The sequence below is a fragment of the Cercospora kikuchii genome (assembly GCF_019650295.1).
Source record: "Cercospora kikuchii DNA, contig_00007, whole genome shotgun sequence".
Taxonomy (NCBI): domain Eukaryota; kingdom Fungi; phylum Ascomycota; class Dothideomycetes; order Mycosphaerellales; family Mycosphaerellaceae; genus Cercospora; species Cercospora kikuchii.
Window position 1 is genome coordinate 2333355 of NW_025408588.1, and position 14987 is coordinate 2348341.

At 51.3% G+C, this 14987-nt stretch overlaps 6 protein-coding genes across 6 annotated transcripts; 2 read left to right on the forward strand and 4 right to left on the reverse strand.

The window, feature by feature from the left end:
• Positions 1-166: 166 nt before the first annotated feature.
• CKM354_001100900 (uncharacterized protein) lies at positions 167-1922 on the forward strand (the record flags this gene model as incomplete). Its single annotated transcript, XM_044806486.1, has 2 exons — positions 167-701; positions 754-1922. The coding sequence occupies 2 exons, from the start codon at positions 167-169 to the stop codon at positions 1920-1922; spliced, it is 1704 nt and encodes a 567-aa protein (XP_044662421.1).
• A 68-nt stretch (positions 1923-1990) lies between these two features.
• On the reverse strand, positions 1991-4252 carry CKM354_001101000 (uncharacterized protein; the record flags this gene model as incomplete). The annotated part of the gene is made up of 3 exons (XM_044806487.1): positions 1991-2171; positions 2250-2460; positions 2548-4252. 3 exons carry the CDS (start codon positions 4250-4252, stop codon positions 1991-1993), a joined length of 2097 nt encoding a protein of 698 aa, XP_044662422.1.
• A 995-nt stretch (positions 4253-5247) lies between these two features.
• CKM354_001101100 (uncharacterized protein) lies at positions 5248-6417 on the reverse strand (the record flags this gene model as incomplete). Its single annotated transcript, XM_044806488.1, has 5 exons — positions 5248-5400; positions 5453-5689; positions 5739-5895; positions 5953-6177; positions 6230-6417. 5 exons carry the CDS (start codon positions 6415-6417, stop codon positions 5248-5250), a joined length of 960 nt encoding a protein of 319 aa, XP_044662423.1.
• Positions 6418-6915: 498 nt separating this feature from the next.
• CKM354_001101200 (uncharacterized protein) lies at positions 6916-8110 on the reverse strand (the record flags this gene model as incomplete). Its single annotated transcript, XM_044806489.1, has 2 exons — positions 6916-7723; positions 7776-8110. 2 exons carry the CDS (start codon positions 8108-8110, stop codon positions 6916-6918), a joined length of 1143 nt encoding a protein of 380 aa, XP_044662424.1.
• Positions 8111-9342: 1232 nt separating this feature from the next.
• On the forward strand, positions 9343-10392 carry CKM354_001101300 (bifunctional triacylglycerol lipase/ester hydrolase; the record flags this gene model as incomplete). The annotated part of the gene is made up of 1 exon (XM_044806490.1): positions 9343-10392. The coding sequence occupies one exon, from the start codon at positions 9343-9345 to the stop codon at positions 10390-10392; it is 1050 nt and encodes a 349-aa protein (XP_044662425.1).
• Positions 10393-10630: 238 nt separating this feature from the next.
• CKM354_001101400 (uncharacterized protein) lies at positions 10631-14692 on the reverse strand (the record flags this gene model as incomplete). The annotated part of the gene is made up of 1 exon (XM_044806491.1): positions 10631-14692. The coding sequence occupies one exon, from the start codon at positions 14690-14692 to the stop codon at positions 10631-10633; it is 4062 nt and encodes a 1353-aa protein (XP_044662426.1).
• Between the last annotated feature and the right edge of the window lie 295 nt (positions 14693-14987).

The window sequence follows — 14987 nt, forward strand, 5'->3', positions numbered from 1 at the left end:
GTAGATTTGGTTGCTACGAGGCTAGGAAAGCATCGCGCCGCGTCTTGCACCGCCACACGCAGCCACATTTGACGTGTTGGTGGGGCTGATTCGGATAAAGCTATCGTCTCACGCTCACGCCGCCAACTCTCACACATGGACTGACTTCTTGCAGCTACACGCCAACATGCCCAACGCATTGGAGTCGTTGGATGCCACCGTCGCCAGTCTTCTCGCCGATTGGAACATTGTCACTAGCCTACTGGCCCTCGCCCTCGCTGCCTTCTTCATCTATCCCGTCATCTACCCCAATGAGCCCGACACTCATCCTCTGCTCCTAGCTCGACAAGCTACCCCAAGTGCTGTTAGACAAAAGGGCGAATCAGCTGCATACCGATCGCCAGAAGTTCCACACGGCTACGCTCTGAAGTCTGGCTTGAACGTCAAGGATGCATCAGCTCCGCGATGGGCCTCCGGAAAGGACGGAGATATTCGAGACATATGGCGGGAGGTGCAAAAAGGTGGAAGCCAAGGCCCGGATGGCAAGGAGATTCCTCGCGGTCTGATCATGACTGTGCTGGGCAAGCAAGAAATCATTGAACACGACGTTGATGAGCTGAGCAAAGAGATTGCCATTATCGGAAAGCACTTTAAGGACGCTGGTATCAAGAGAGTCGCCATCTATCTGCCCAACAGCGTCGAATACCTCTCGACCATCTTTGGTGGGTACAATGATTTCAACTTAGGGTGTCATGATAACTGACATCCTGACAGCATGTGCCTTCTACGGACTGAGCCCTGTGCTGCTACCATACAACGTGCCCCACCCGAAGGTCTACGAGCTTCTCAATGCCACTGGAGCTAATGCTCTTGTCGCGAATGCCGGAACTCTGCCACTCGACGATCTGACAAAACAATGCCAACAACTTCGCCTGGTTACCTGGGTGGTAGAAAGGACCAGCAAACACATGGACTGGAACGGTGTGCCTGATCACGCTCAAGGTCGTCTGCAGGTCAGCGTTTGGCATGATCTTGTGGACGACAACAAATCTTCAGCCAGTGCTCAGCTCCCTTCGAACGAGAGTGGAGACAAACCAGGGGACGTCATCTTTGTGTGGCAGCATACGGATCCCGCGATCAAGCCAGACATTGTGGCCTTGACACAAGACAACATTGTTGCCGGCACTGCAGCGCTGATCACAGCAATTCCACTTCGTCAACGCCTGAGCTCGGCAGATCTGGTCCTTCCCGCCGATACCTTTACCCACAGCTACGTGCTATGTCAGACATTTGCTGCACTCTTTATGCACACGAGCCTCGCCATCAACAGTGTGGCGGCGCCCGGTGTCGACCTTGCTCTCGCGAGAAGAGGGGTTGCGCCAACAGTCATCATTGCAAGTGCAGAAACATTGGCGAAGCTACATCAACAAGAGACTGGCGCTCTCAGCTCTGGTCTTCAAAAGTTTGGCAAATATAGCCAAGATCAAACGATAGCGGCCGGCCGTTTGCCCACGGACGGACTGCTCTTCAAGCTTCTCGCACCAAAGTCAGGAAGTACTGAACCCGGGAAGCTTCGCCTCATCCTCACCTCCGATCGCCTTGGTGCGGGTTCGCCGCCACTTACTTCCACCATGCTCAGCGATTTGAGGATCTTCACACGAAGCCGCATCATCTACGCTCTCACGGCTCCTCAAGTAGCAGGTGCAGTGTCGCAGACGAATGTCTTCGACTACAGACGGGTGGATGGCGCCGCTCACGGCCACTTTGGCGTGCCACTCAGCTCCGTAGAAGTGAAGCTCCTGAGTCCCGAAGACGATTCACGCGTTGGCGGATCAGAGCCAAAGGGACAGCTCACGGTCATCGGCCCTGCTGTCGTCGGTGGGCGAGCACAACTCAACGTGCAAGCGACGATCAGAGAGGATGGCACTGTAGCTTATGCATAAAAGGTGATACCCAAAAGGTATTGCGTGAAATTCCAAAAGCTGTTCTCAGCAGACTTTTTGCCAACCCTCTACTTGCACCCTCCACATTCATTGCTAGGCTTCTTCTGCTCTGATCCACCGAATGCTAACCTGCTAATCCCATCCACCATCCCTTTGATTCCCGTCTTACCTGCCGCAACCTGACTTGGCGTGCTCGAATACGAAGGCGGCACATCCATGCAAGGGTTCTGCGTGAAAAAGTTTCGTGGCCTACAACAACAATTATCAGCACACTCATTTGCACTCGCTCTCACCAAATAGACGAGATTAGGAACTTGTAGAACTCACCTCAACAAAACCGTCATCGGCTCCGCAGGCATCACAGGATAATCCTCTGGCGCAGGGAAATGTGTCAAACCAAAAGTATGCCAGAGCACAACGTCTTCGTTGTCGAGATTCGCGTCTGGGTCCGCTGCGATCCAGGCTGGAAGGCCTTGGGAGGGTTCGCCGGAGGTTTGGGGGACGTGGCGGCCTGCGGGGTGGATTTGAGAGTCGTCATCTAAAAGTCAAGGTCAGTAAGTTTTAGTTGTTGACGGGATCGTCGTTGTGATATTGATATCATGCGGGGAGGGCGAGAGATACTTACATTTCGTAACGTGGACAGCATGACGAGCGAAGCCAGCACGTTTCCAGACCAAACTGCCTTCTTTGGGGAGGAGAGGTGGGACCTCTCGGCTGACAAGTTTGTATGAGACGGGCTTTTTGCTATAGGCGTTGATTTTGTTCGTGTTGGCCATGTCCCATGTTCGGCTGGTGTTGCCGTCGTAGTTACTCTTCGCAGTATTTGGTGTTGCAAGTTTGGTCTTCTTCGCGTAGAAAGCGTTTCCGTAGGGGTTCTCGCTTGACCCAACTGGAGCTTCGCCGCGAGTGGCGTCGACTTGGAAGATTGTATTGTTTGGCCCATCAATGTTGGGATCGAGACGTAAGCAGAAGAGATGTTGGTGGTTGTGGGCGTTGACGCCAGGGTAGACTTCTGTGCCCCATGGCGCTGCGTCTTCGCCTGGTGCTAGGGCGTAGGTGTTCAGAATTCCGGTCAGCTTGATTTCGAGTTGGATCGTTCCGTCTTGGTGGAAAATCCAGTAGACGCAGTACTCGTAGTTGGCAGCGGTAAAGACGTGACTGATGATGAATTTGCGAGCGCGGGTCACTGTGCAGGAATCATCTCGGAAGTCGGTGTGCTTGAATAGGATTCCAGCGTCCTCTTCATGGATACAGATGGCATTCTTGATCGTTTGTGGCTCGCCGGCACGATTGACGAAATCAGCATCCATGTAATGAATTGCACCTTTGCAATCGCAGCCAAGAGCCAGAGAGTTGGTCATGTAGCCTCCGCCATACTCGCCAAGATCGAAAGCATGTTTGCGCTGGTGAGGGTGTTCTGGATTGCCGTAAGGTACCACCATCTCTGCGAGAGACATGCGCCAAAATACTGGGCGGACGTTGCCTTTATCATTGAATGTGATGTTGGACAACACTATTCCTTCCTTGTAGTTGAAGCCGACATGAACGGACCAATTCTGCCACTTTAATGTGCGTCCGTCTACCGTGAAGGATACGCCCTCTGGTTGGGAGATGTGGATGGGCTTCAAATCTGTTCTGAAGCCACTCTCCTGCTTGATCGCATCTGAGTGGTAGTTGATCGGCGGAGCAGTATTCAATGGTCTCCGGACCTTAGGTACGTCAATGTGCATGATCTCCTGGGTATCGGCATTGTAGATCGGGCAGAAGTCAAGAGGATAAGTATACTGGCTGTCGTCCACGTGCGGCCGATAGTACATCAAAGCCTGCTGCAATCGAATTCCAGATCCGAATCTCTCGTCGTAGCCAATGGTCCAGGGATCGCAGTACACTTTGTGCATATCCTCTGGTGGAATCCCAAGGATGCCGCACTGCTCGATGACCTTCGGATCCTTGCGTACGACGGTCTCAACAATCTGTAAGTCCTCCATCGTGATCAATGGCTGCACACCTTCAGTAAGCTGCCAGCTCACTAGTCGAGCTTCTGTGAGGTTGACGAGCCCATCGTAAACCTTGCTGCCTCTGCCAATAGCCACGACATCTGCTACGCGCGCTGGTCTCGGTACTGTCTCCGGCGAGGCCAACCATTTCATCATTTCCGCCTTCCGTGGTTCCCAAAGCGTGACGGCATTGAAGTGGACATCCGGATGCTCTCGGCGCACAATCGCGACAGCTGCCGCAATTTCTTCTGTAGACAAGGGATCGAATGGGTGAGTCTGCATCTTTTGGCCTGTGACGTGGGCCGCCATCTGTTGTAGTCGTTCCAGCACCATTTTGTACTCTCGCCTGTGTAGCGGGTATGCCTGAGAGGTTGTTGGAAGAGATAAGAGAAATGGAAAGAGGAAGTAGACAGCTATGAACCGCAACTGATATATTTACCAAGATTATGTCGCACCAAAGGTCTGTTTCAATGGCTACCCCGCCTCAGCAAGCGGTTCCATCAATGCACAGCGCTGGTCAATCGTGTAAGTCACTTATCAGCAGTGTTGGCGACCAGGGTATCCAATCGCCGCGGCCGATAAGGCTGGAGAACTGCACGCAAGGCAAGAATTGCCATTTCTGGGAGGTCCAAACGAGAGCTAGTGCTCACGTGGAGAGGAGACTTGGTGGATTTAGGTGCCATCGGAATCTTTGACTTGGGAAGTCTGCGTCGTTATCAGCGAGATACGACGCGCGGTGTTCGCGGAAAGGAAGAGATGATGGCTTTCGCTGAATCAAATCGTGAAGTAATGTTTTGAGCGACTGCCGGGCCGGCCACCATGTCTTTTCATTTAACCTAATTCGTGTTAGCGTGGTCGAACCCGACGGAATCTTCAGCCAACGAGCTCTGAGGGATACTAGTACCTACTCGAAAAGTAAAGCACGACGGAGTCTTCAAAAATGCATCGACCAGTCAAAAGCATTGGAAATTACTATAGCTGTGTTCAGTAGGGTCACTCACTTGTAAGATTGGCGCAAATCATGGCACTATTTTCGCAAGCTGCTCATGACGAAGTACTCTGTCCTCTTCAAGATTCGTAGACGATGCAATTTTGCTTGCACTGGCTCAGAACGGAATCTCGAAGCAAGCAGTCCGACACCGACGCCGACTCATCCAGAAAATAGAAGTGCAACAGCACGTTGCAGTCGACGAAAGCGTGTCATCTGTCTCACCGGCGCAACAATCTGATCAATCAATCGGTCGAACGGATTTCGTGCAAATCTGTTTTAAATGCAAAGAGCCAGCCCTTCGCGAGATACCCCAACTACAAGTCTCACGACTGCAAGATTAGTCACAGGCCACAGGCAGTGCATGTGTGTCTCGAAATGCCGCCACAAGTCCCTCAAAGTGTATCCAGGCAGCAACCATTACGGCAACATGGAGTATTTGGTGGCTGGCGCCAAACATATCGAATTTATAACGCACCCATCGCTCAGGAATCTGGGTATAGGTCAATATCAGCTTTGGCACCTTGCCATCATGACTCACTCACCCTAGCGGCGTAGACCGCCGCGCCTAGAAGATTGGTGACACCCATCCAGCCCATAAATTTCAGTGACATACGGCTTCTCTGGAGCTCCCACCCGTATAAAAGAAGGCCATGAATGACGAAGATGATGGAACTCAGGCCAAATCCTGCGTAGAAGACTGCCCGCCAGTGTCGGAATTGCGGCGATGCAAATCGAGGACTCAGTGTCATATAAGTGCAGCCCAGTGCAGTCGTGGTTGTCTGACGGCATGTTAGCAAATCATCCACATGGCAGGGATTATGAATATACCATGACCCAGTAAACCAGTTGAATTTTGTGATCGCACAGGAATCCATAGTAGATTGTTGGGATGCATGCACCCCACATCAAGACCAGGATTCCCAAATAGTCGAGTTTGTTGAACAAGCGGTAGCAACTGGGACTATGGTTCCATAAGATATGGAAGCTATACAAAGAGTTAGTTAGATGCCGCTGGATCAATCTAGATCAGCAAATAACGTACATTGCTGAGAAGGTAAAGCAGATCGATACTCCGAAGCAGTAAACAGACACCACGACCAGGTCTGCAAAACTGGCATTTGGCTGATGGTCGAAGAAGATCTTCTTGAAATATAGTGGGAGGATGGCGAAAAGCACACATCCAAAAAGATGCGAGTAGGTATTAACAGTCTGGTTGTTCAAGGACGATAAACTCGCGAAAGACACGTAGATAGACGCCGACGTCGGCCTGAGACTTGTCAGCAGAAAGGCGTTATATGCTGAAGACGAGACTTACTGACCTGTAACCAGACAGAATGAATTCGTTATCCTGCTGCCACCATGGAATCTCGTGCCAGAACAGTAACTTCGAAGGGTTCTCCGCGCAAGTGCCATTTCGCTCATTGACGGTGGTCTGAGCATTGGAAGGCTTGCGCGTCCGTTGCGATCTTCGGCGTGGTGAAGTAATGGGGCTCTTTTGTAGCATCATGATTAAGAAGTGTTCGGAGTAGAGAGTTGATCGAGCTGGTGTTAGGGACAAGGCAAGGAGGCGGAATTTAATCTTCATGTGGAATGGAATGGGGTTTGGAGAAACTGTGCTGGCGGGAAGATATACAAGCCGCCACCATTGTCGTGAAATGAACCTATTCTCGCCTGACTTCACGAAGAAGCACATCGGTCCTGCGAAAACGTAGCAATGCTATTGTGATGGTCGTTATTGAGAAGCTAGTGACAATACTAGCGTCAAATCAAGCGAATTTGATTCGCCTATGACCCAAATGGAATGTCAGACTAGGCCCCCGTTCGTCAATCAGAACAACCAACCCGGAAAGTCGTCAACCGTGAAGCCAAGGCAGCCTGTGTATGGAGAAAGTGACACGAAGAAGCTGATCTCCATTTCGTATCGTACGACTGGTGTATGTATTGGAAGCACAAGCTGCTTACGATCAAGCCCTTCTTCCGCGGTGAGAGTCATGTATGCTGACGCTTATGCTTGTTTTGGCATGAACAATGGGTTCTGGTCCTCATCGCGACCGCCATATCCTTCGTCGCTGAAGGCTGAGGGAGTTTGGCGGCATGCTGAATCGGCACCAGTTGGCACATGGCCTGAATCTGGAGTTGGCGAGGCAGGCGCAATCGTTGGTAGAGCAGCTGACTCCTCCTCGGCTTCCCCATCTTCTCCAGTAGGCGGAGCCACATCCTGCAGAATTTTGCGTATGTGCTGAAGTTTTCCCTTTCGAAGCGCTTCCAAACAGATCTCGGGATGAGAGATGATTTTCGTGGCTTTGACCTTCGGCTTGGCGCGGTCCGTGAAGTAATGACGGGTGCTGTTGTGTCTGTCCTTTCCAAAGCGCTTGATGAGCTCAACGAAAGAGAAATTCGCCGTGTAGTGACCATAAGACTGCTCGAAGTTGGTCAAGAGCTGCGCAAGATATTTTGCAAGCTGCTTGGTCCACCAGCCCTCGCCCGATAACAGCCTACCATGACTGTCTGTGGCGCCTTCTGGTCGTGCAATCACATCCGTGCATCCACGAGGCCGATGGAAATCTTTGACGATCATATCCGGGAACGAGGCGTCCCACAGGAGCGTGATGTCGCATTCGGCATCGACAATTACGCCGTGATGGTTCTGCAAGACCCGTTTCTCGATCTCTGTGTCAGTGATGTCTCGTTGCGGGCGGCCCTGAGCGATCAAGCCAGCTCTCTCCGCCTCTTTTGCCTTGATGTTCGCATTGCTACCCTTCATCATCTCGAAGATTTGATAGAAGTTGATCTCCTTGTGATTTTGAAACATGCTTGAAGGATGTCAGCCATCACTCGTCATTCCAAGTACAAATGTTCGCTCACATCGAGTAGTTGCAGCCATCGAAGGTTGCTATGCCATCTGCGTCGGGAGCAGTTTCATCTTGTACTTCCACAATTTCACCGTCAAAGTGGGCGCTTCCTTGAAAGAAGATGATGAGATGGTCTTCGTCCGACATTGATTCGAGTACCAGCTTGATCTGCTGATTGATGTATTGTTGCTTGTTGCGATGGCGGAATGGGATGAAGATGTACGAGATGTCGTGTACGCCGTACTTCCTGAAGATGTCATTGATGAGTCTGCGGCACTCTATCTCACGGCCGTTCTCCGCGATCTTGCCCTCGTCGTAGACCATGTGTCGCGGATTCGTGTCCAACATGAGGAGGTGATGCTTTCCGTATTTACGGTATACCACAGGGCATTTGCTGGGTCCACCTGGAGCATTGGTTGTGTCAGACATCGAAGCGTCTTGGTAAGTGGTTGTCAGAATGTTGTTGTGTTGAGAGTTGAATGGGAAGAAGCAGAGTGCGAAGATATGCCCGCCATCAAGCACCGGCCACTCGGCAAGAGTTCTCACATGCCTCTCATGTGACAGAAGCAAGCAACCACAAGTTTGCAATACGAAGTGAGTGTGCTGAAAAAGCCCCTGTGATCATAAGTGATGAGGTAACGCTCCACAGACCCGAAGTCTTGTGTGAGGTGAGAAGCATAGGTGTGAGCGATCGTGTTGGCTCAGATCGTGATGCCTGGCTGGAAGCCTGGTGGTAGCATTCAATGAGTGCGTATCCTCATCAAGGACGTGAGCTTCAAATGTTATCCAAGTCTAGAAAAAGTGGGTCGTTTCCATGTGATATCTGATCTTCCGCTCTCGCTGTGCGTTGTTGTGTGAGTCTAATTTTCACGGAAAGCAGCCAGAGGGGTTGGAGGACTGGCTCGCATCGCTCTGATGGCGAAGTCTGTTCTGTGAGCTCTACGCGTGCGCCTCCATTTGAGTGATCAAAATTACTTCACAACTGAGCGATGAAGCGCCAGCCTCAGTTGTATTGCTCGAGCATTGTGCATTGGTGCTGGCGCCAGCCGAATCTGCTCGCAGCTGACTTGAAGTCGCACGCATGGTCCTCTGGCCCAGACAAATCAGGAGCAGCCGGGTATTTGTCCTGTCGCTGGCTTCGTGGGTCTTTCTTGAGGCTTGTGCTGATTTCGTGCATCAGTTGATTGTACTTGCTATTCGAGTAAGGCAAGCTTCGAAAGGAGGAGCGTGTCTGCGCACGACTTCTGCCTGTCCACGACAAATGGCCATCTCAACGCAACATTTCTCACCTCGAGCCATTGGAGAAAACATCACCGCCATTCCTGCACTCAATATACCGTGCTATCACAAGTCGCAGACATTTCAGGTAATTGCCATCTCACTGTCTCTTAGCTCCTGCTATATGTAGCTACCTTGCCAAGCGTTCTTTCCAGGCTCAACGTGTTCTGTGTAACAATCGCAGTTCCCCTCACGAAGACTCGGCGCTTGACAACACATACTGGACTCTGCTCCTGGCAGCAAGTTGGCAGGCAAGACGAGAATCATTTCGCACCAGTTTTGCTACTCAGCAAGCCACCAAGATGCCCGTCAACACCACCCTCGCGGACGAAATCGAGTTCCGAACCGGCCAAGCCTCCTCCTCAAAACGTCTCTTGATCTACTTCATCCCCGGCAATCCAGGCCTCGTAGAATACTACCGTCGCTACCTAGAGCGACTCCAAGAATCACTACAACACCGCGAAGAAGAAGTCATCATCTACGGCGCTAGTCACGACGGATTTGAATTCCACAGACCTTCCAATCGCATCAACCAAGGCTCACCTCCCTTCTCTCTCCAACAAGAAATCCACTGCGTCCGGAGCAAACTCTCACTCAAAGCACGAGAAGTATCCAACGATTCTCAACCCCTCGACGTCATCCTAATCGGGCTCTCCGTCGGCGCATACATGCTCCTCGAAACAATCTCATGGTGGCAAAAGCAACCCACCGAACAATCCCTCTACTCAATAAAGGGTGGAATTTGTCTCTTTCCGACAGTCGTCGACATCGCGAAAAGTGACAAAGGTCGCTCACTATGGCCGATACTCTGGTTCCCCGGAACGGGATACATCCTCTCCGGAATAGCATCCTGTCTCAACGCTCTCTGGCTTCTAGATTGGTTTACACGAAAATTGACACCCGGACCCGAAGGCGGCGCAGTAACAGCAGCATTCGCTCGAAGCGACCACGGAATTCGACAAGTCATCTATATGGCTCGAGACGAACTCGCATCGATCAAGGAGGATAAATGGCATGCGCAGGATCTTTGGGGAGTGGTGCATGAAGCGAATGGGAATGGAAATTTAAACGGGAAATTTTTCATCAGCGATGAGCAAGAAAGTTCTACCACTATCGCCACAGCTCCAGGCGCTCCGCGAACGAAATTGTATCTGTTATTTGGCAAAGACGATTATTGGGTCAACAATGATAGTCGGGACAACTTGATCAGTGCTCGACATGGAGGGCATACGACGATGGAAGTTTTGCATAATAGACCGGAGATTCCGCATACGTTCTCATTACATCCGGAGCATAGCGATCATGTGGCTGAGAAGACTGCGGCGTGGATAGCGACGTTAGAATCGGAGTGAAGAAATAGAACATTAGATTTTTTCCTTTTCTCGGTAGTGCGTAGAAAAACGTTCTTTTTGACCCAACTGCCGTCTATTTCAGATCGTCATAAATCTCATAAAAAGTGGAGGAGCCGAATGTGTCTCTCTATGCTATGTGAATCACTTCCGCCATCCCAAAGCGCCATCGCTATGTAAGAACACCAACAAAGCCGCCTATTTATTTTCCCATTGCGAAAACGATGTCCTGTTGATCCATCTAATGTTTCCCAAGACTTTGCAAATTAACAAGCTCAAAGTACCGCCCCTTCTTGGCGATCAATTCGCTGTGCGTTCCATTTTCCACAATCTTGCCTTGATCAAATACGTAGATCATGTCTGCTTTTTGGATTGTCGACAATCGATGAGCTACGGCGATTGTTGTTCGTCCTTTGGCTGCTTTGTCGAGTGCCGCTTGTACGATCTTCTCAGACTCGCTGTCGAGAGCGGAAGTTGCCTCGTCGAGTAATAGAATCCTGGGGTCACGCAAGAGAGCGCGAGCGATCGCTACACGCTGTTTCTGACCACCTGAAAGCATGCTTCCTTTGCTTCCTACGACAGTGTCGAAGCCTTCTGGGAGAGACATGATAAAGTCGTAGATGTTTGCGTCTTTGCAGGCTTGGACGATGGCTTCTTCGGGGACATCTTCGGGGGCTGTGTCTGCTCCGAGGAGAATGTTCTCCCGGATTGTGCCTTGGTAGAGAGTGGGTTCTTGAGACACGAGGGCGAGTTTGTTCCGGTAGGCGTTGACGTTCAGAGAGGAGATCTCTTTGCCATCAACGTATATGCCACCCACGAGAGGGTTGTAGAATCGTTCAAGCAAGGCGATGGTCGTGGATTTACCACATCCAGAAGCACCGACAAGAGCCACGTATTGACCAGGTCGTACTGATAGGTTCAGACCACGAAGTACAGGCTGCTCAGGCCGGGTAGGGTAGCGGAAGTGCACGTCGCGGAACTCGATGTCTCCTTCCACATCAGCGATGTCATCGCCATGGGTGGCCCAGGTGTCGATCTCTGGCTTGCGATCGAACAAAGTCTTCATCTCGTGTGCGGCATGCTTAGCTTTGCCCATATCGGGTGCGAAACTGAAGATGGTGCCGGCGGATTGTGCTCCGAAGATGACAGCCGAGAAGCACAAGAAGAATTGAAACATGCTGTACTCGTTACTGCCGATGAGGGTGCCTCCGTACCAGAAGCCGAGGGCAATACACAGGAACATCAAACTCTGCGAGGCGGCGTAGAGTGAGCTAGAGCGAATGATCGATTGCAGTGAAGACTTCTCCTGGTCGACGATCTGCTCATGATAATGGTTCCACACGTCGTGCTCACGAGTCAGCGAAGCGACAGTGCGGATAGCAGACGTTGCTTCACAAGCATAAGAAGCAGACTTCGAGTAGGCTTTCTTTGCACGCGCTTGAAATCTCGTGAGCATCCAGAAACGCAGGAAACCACAGGCCAGCACGACTGGTACTGTGGCGATGCACACCAGTGCTAGCTTCCATCCAACGGCCAAGGCGATGACAAAGCCAACAATCAGAGTAGTGGTGACCAGAAGAAGTGTGCCAAGTGTAACACCAGACATACCAGCGAGATGGGTAGTTTCCGTGCTGAGGAAAGATGTCAAAGCGCCAGCAGAATTCTCCTCCTTGTCGAAGAAAGCAATATCCTGTCGCAGGATGGTACGGAAAGACTTGTCGCGAGCTCTGCGAACCAGCTTCTCACTGCACCATGCAAAGGCAATGCCTTGTCCGAAGTAGGACAGAAGCTGGACCATGGCCAGCATGAAGTACATCCATGACCAAAAGTTGGCTTCTGACCGAAGCGTCCCATATTGGCTTGGAGGCAGCGACAGCGAAGTAATGGACTTGGCGAGGAAGACGGATTGAACAGGATTACCACCACCGCAGATGACAGACCAGAACAGTCCGAACAGCATCCACTGCCATTCGGTCTTGTTGAACGACCCAACCACCTTGATCAAGGTCCAGAGGGAATACTTCGGTGCAGCGCGCTCTTCCTTCTTTGCAAGTACCTTGCTTGAGACCGAATTCTGAGTCCTGGTGCGAGCAAGTTTAAGGTCGTCAGGATCCTTCGCAAGATCGGTGCTCGAAGAGGTGTACAACTTATCATCCTTCTCGTCGAAGATTTCTTCTTCCTCGCTTTCCGAGCCACCCTGGTCGTTTTCTGCGGCGATTCTCTGAGCCTCAACCAGACTGCCATATGCGCCATTCTTTTCTAATAGATCATCGTGAGTACCTTGCTCGACAATGCGGCCTTGTTGCATAACTACAATGTTATCGGCATCTCGGATAGTGCTGAGACGATGAGCAATCACAATGGTAGTTCTTCCTTGTGCAGCCTTGTCCAAAGCAGCTTGTACCACTCCTTCACTCTTCGTGTCAAGCGCTGAGGTGGCTTCATCGAGCAGAAGAATCTTAGGATCGCTCACAATGGCTCTGGCAATAGCGATACGTTGCTTCTGCCCACCTGATAGCAGAAAACCTCGCTCGCCAACATTGGTCTCGTATCCCTCAGGTAATTGGCAAATAAAGTCGTGTGCGTTAGACATTTTCGCAGCATTCTCAATAAGTTCTCGGATCTTGTCCTCCGGCAAATTTTCCGCATCAGTGCCGATCAGTCCATGTCGAATATTGCCCGCGATGGAGGTAGCGAAAAGCGTAGGTTCTTGGGAAACAAGACTGATCTGCTGTCGGAGCCAGCGAAGATTAAGGTCCTGGACGTTATGTCCATCAAGCGTTACTGTCCCTCCGACTGGGTCATAGAATCGTTCGACGAGGCCTACAATCGTGCTCTTGCCGGAACCAGAAGCTCCAACCAGCGCTGTGGTCTTGCCAGCCGGGACTAGCAGGCTGACATCCTCCATTACCACTACCTCCGGTCGAGAAGGGTAGATGTGCTTGACGTTGCGCAGCTCAACAACGCCTTTCAGTTGATCAAGCTTGATGCCGTCCTCAGATGTTGGATCGAGTGGCGATACACGATCGATGGTGCTGTAAATCTTGGAGGCTGCGGCCACTCCAGTGGTGAAAGCCTGAACGTTCGGCGCGACGTTGCCCAGTGCAAAAGCTCCAATCATGATCGACATGACAATAGTAATAACACTTTGAAGAGTGGTTTCGCCACTGACAATGAATCGACTGCCCATCCAGAAGGCCAAACCATAGGTGAGGTAGACGTAGCACATCAGGAAGCCAATCATGGAACCTGTCAACGCCTTCGTCCTGAATCCTGCCTTCTCTGCAATGGCCAGATGCTTGTCGTATTCCTTTGCCAACTTATCCTGCGTGCCGAAAGCGATAGCGTTCCGAACAGAGCTGATCACTTCCTCGGCCACAGTGCCACCTTCTGCATATGAAGCCAATGAGGCCTTGCTCCATTTCACAATGAATTGACCAAGACCGCCCATGGTGAGGAAGATGGCCACCACAGATGATGTGAGGATCAGTGTCAGTTTCCAGTATTTGATGTATCCGATAACATAGGCCGCTATGAATGTTGCCAATGCGGTAAGCGTCAACCCGACCTTTTCAGATATGCCGTCCTGGACCAGATTCGTATCAGCGGTAATGCGAGTCGTGATTTCTCCAGCTCCCAGCTTATCGAAATACCCTATGTTCTGTCGCAAGATGCTGGCCAAATAGTGCTGTCTGACTTTCCCGGAGATATGCTCCCCGGCATATATGAAGCCTACTGTCGCGATATATGTAGCCACGAACTCCGCAATGCCCAGATACACGAAGTACAGTGTCAGTTTACTGATCTCCGAGGAGAAATCAGATCCGGTGACAGTTCCTTGGAAGAAGCCCTGAAAAGTACCTGTCAAGGAGCCAAAGACGACAGTCATCAGCGGCAGCGCTGCTCCTGCTGCAATTGCAGCAATCGAACTGATCGCGATGATTATGAGATCATTTCTCGTAGCATATCGATAGAGCATTGTATATTTGACGTTCACCGGCGGTACCTCGAGTTGTCTTCTCAAAATCGCCGCCTCATGCTCAGGGAGATGCGCAAGCAGGTCTTGGTCTTTCTGTTCATCGTCCTCCGCTTTTGCTGAACCTTTTGAGCCTTTCGAGTCCTTTCGTTGTAGCGCCGGCGCAGGCTCCGGCGCCATTTGCGTTGGAAAAGGTGCCTGTGCAAACGCAGCCTTCTCTTGCTCTACCACCGCCTTTTCTTGGTCGACTACATCGCTGTTGTGAGCCTCAACGCGAGCGGTCGAGGTCTCGGGCGAGCGATCATCGTCGTGCTTTTCTGCCCCCATTGTCGAGTTGCGTGCTGGGTCGGCGTTGACGTGGTAATGCTGGCCCTCAGGCCGAGGCGCTTGTCGGTCGAATCAGTCCGAGTGGTGGCAGTCGGTGGTTTGTCTCTGCTGTTGATGTTCGAATGGGGGTCTTGCGACGCGCTTCGTACAATCGGTGACGGAATCGATAACCAAGAGGCTAAAGCCAACCCTTGTGATGTCGCGGGCGATCTAGATCTCTCGAAACAGTAGATGCTTCAAACAGTCGACAGGCAAAGAGAGGGTGTAATTGAGGAATCGAAATGTACTTGCCGGC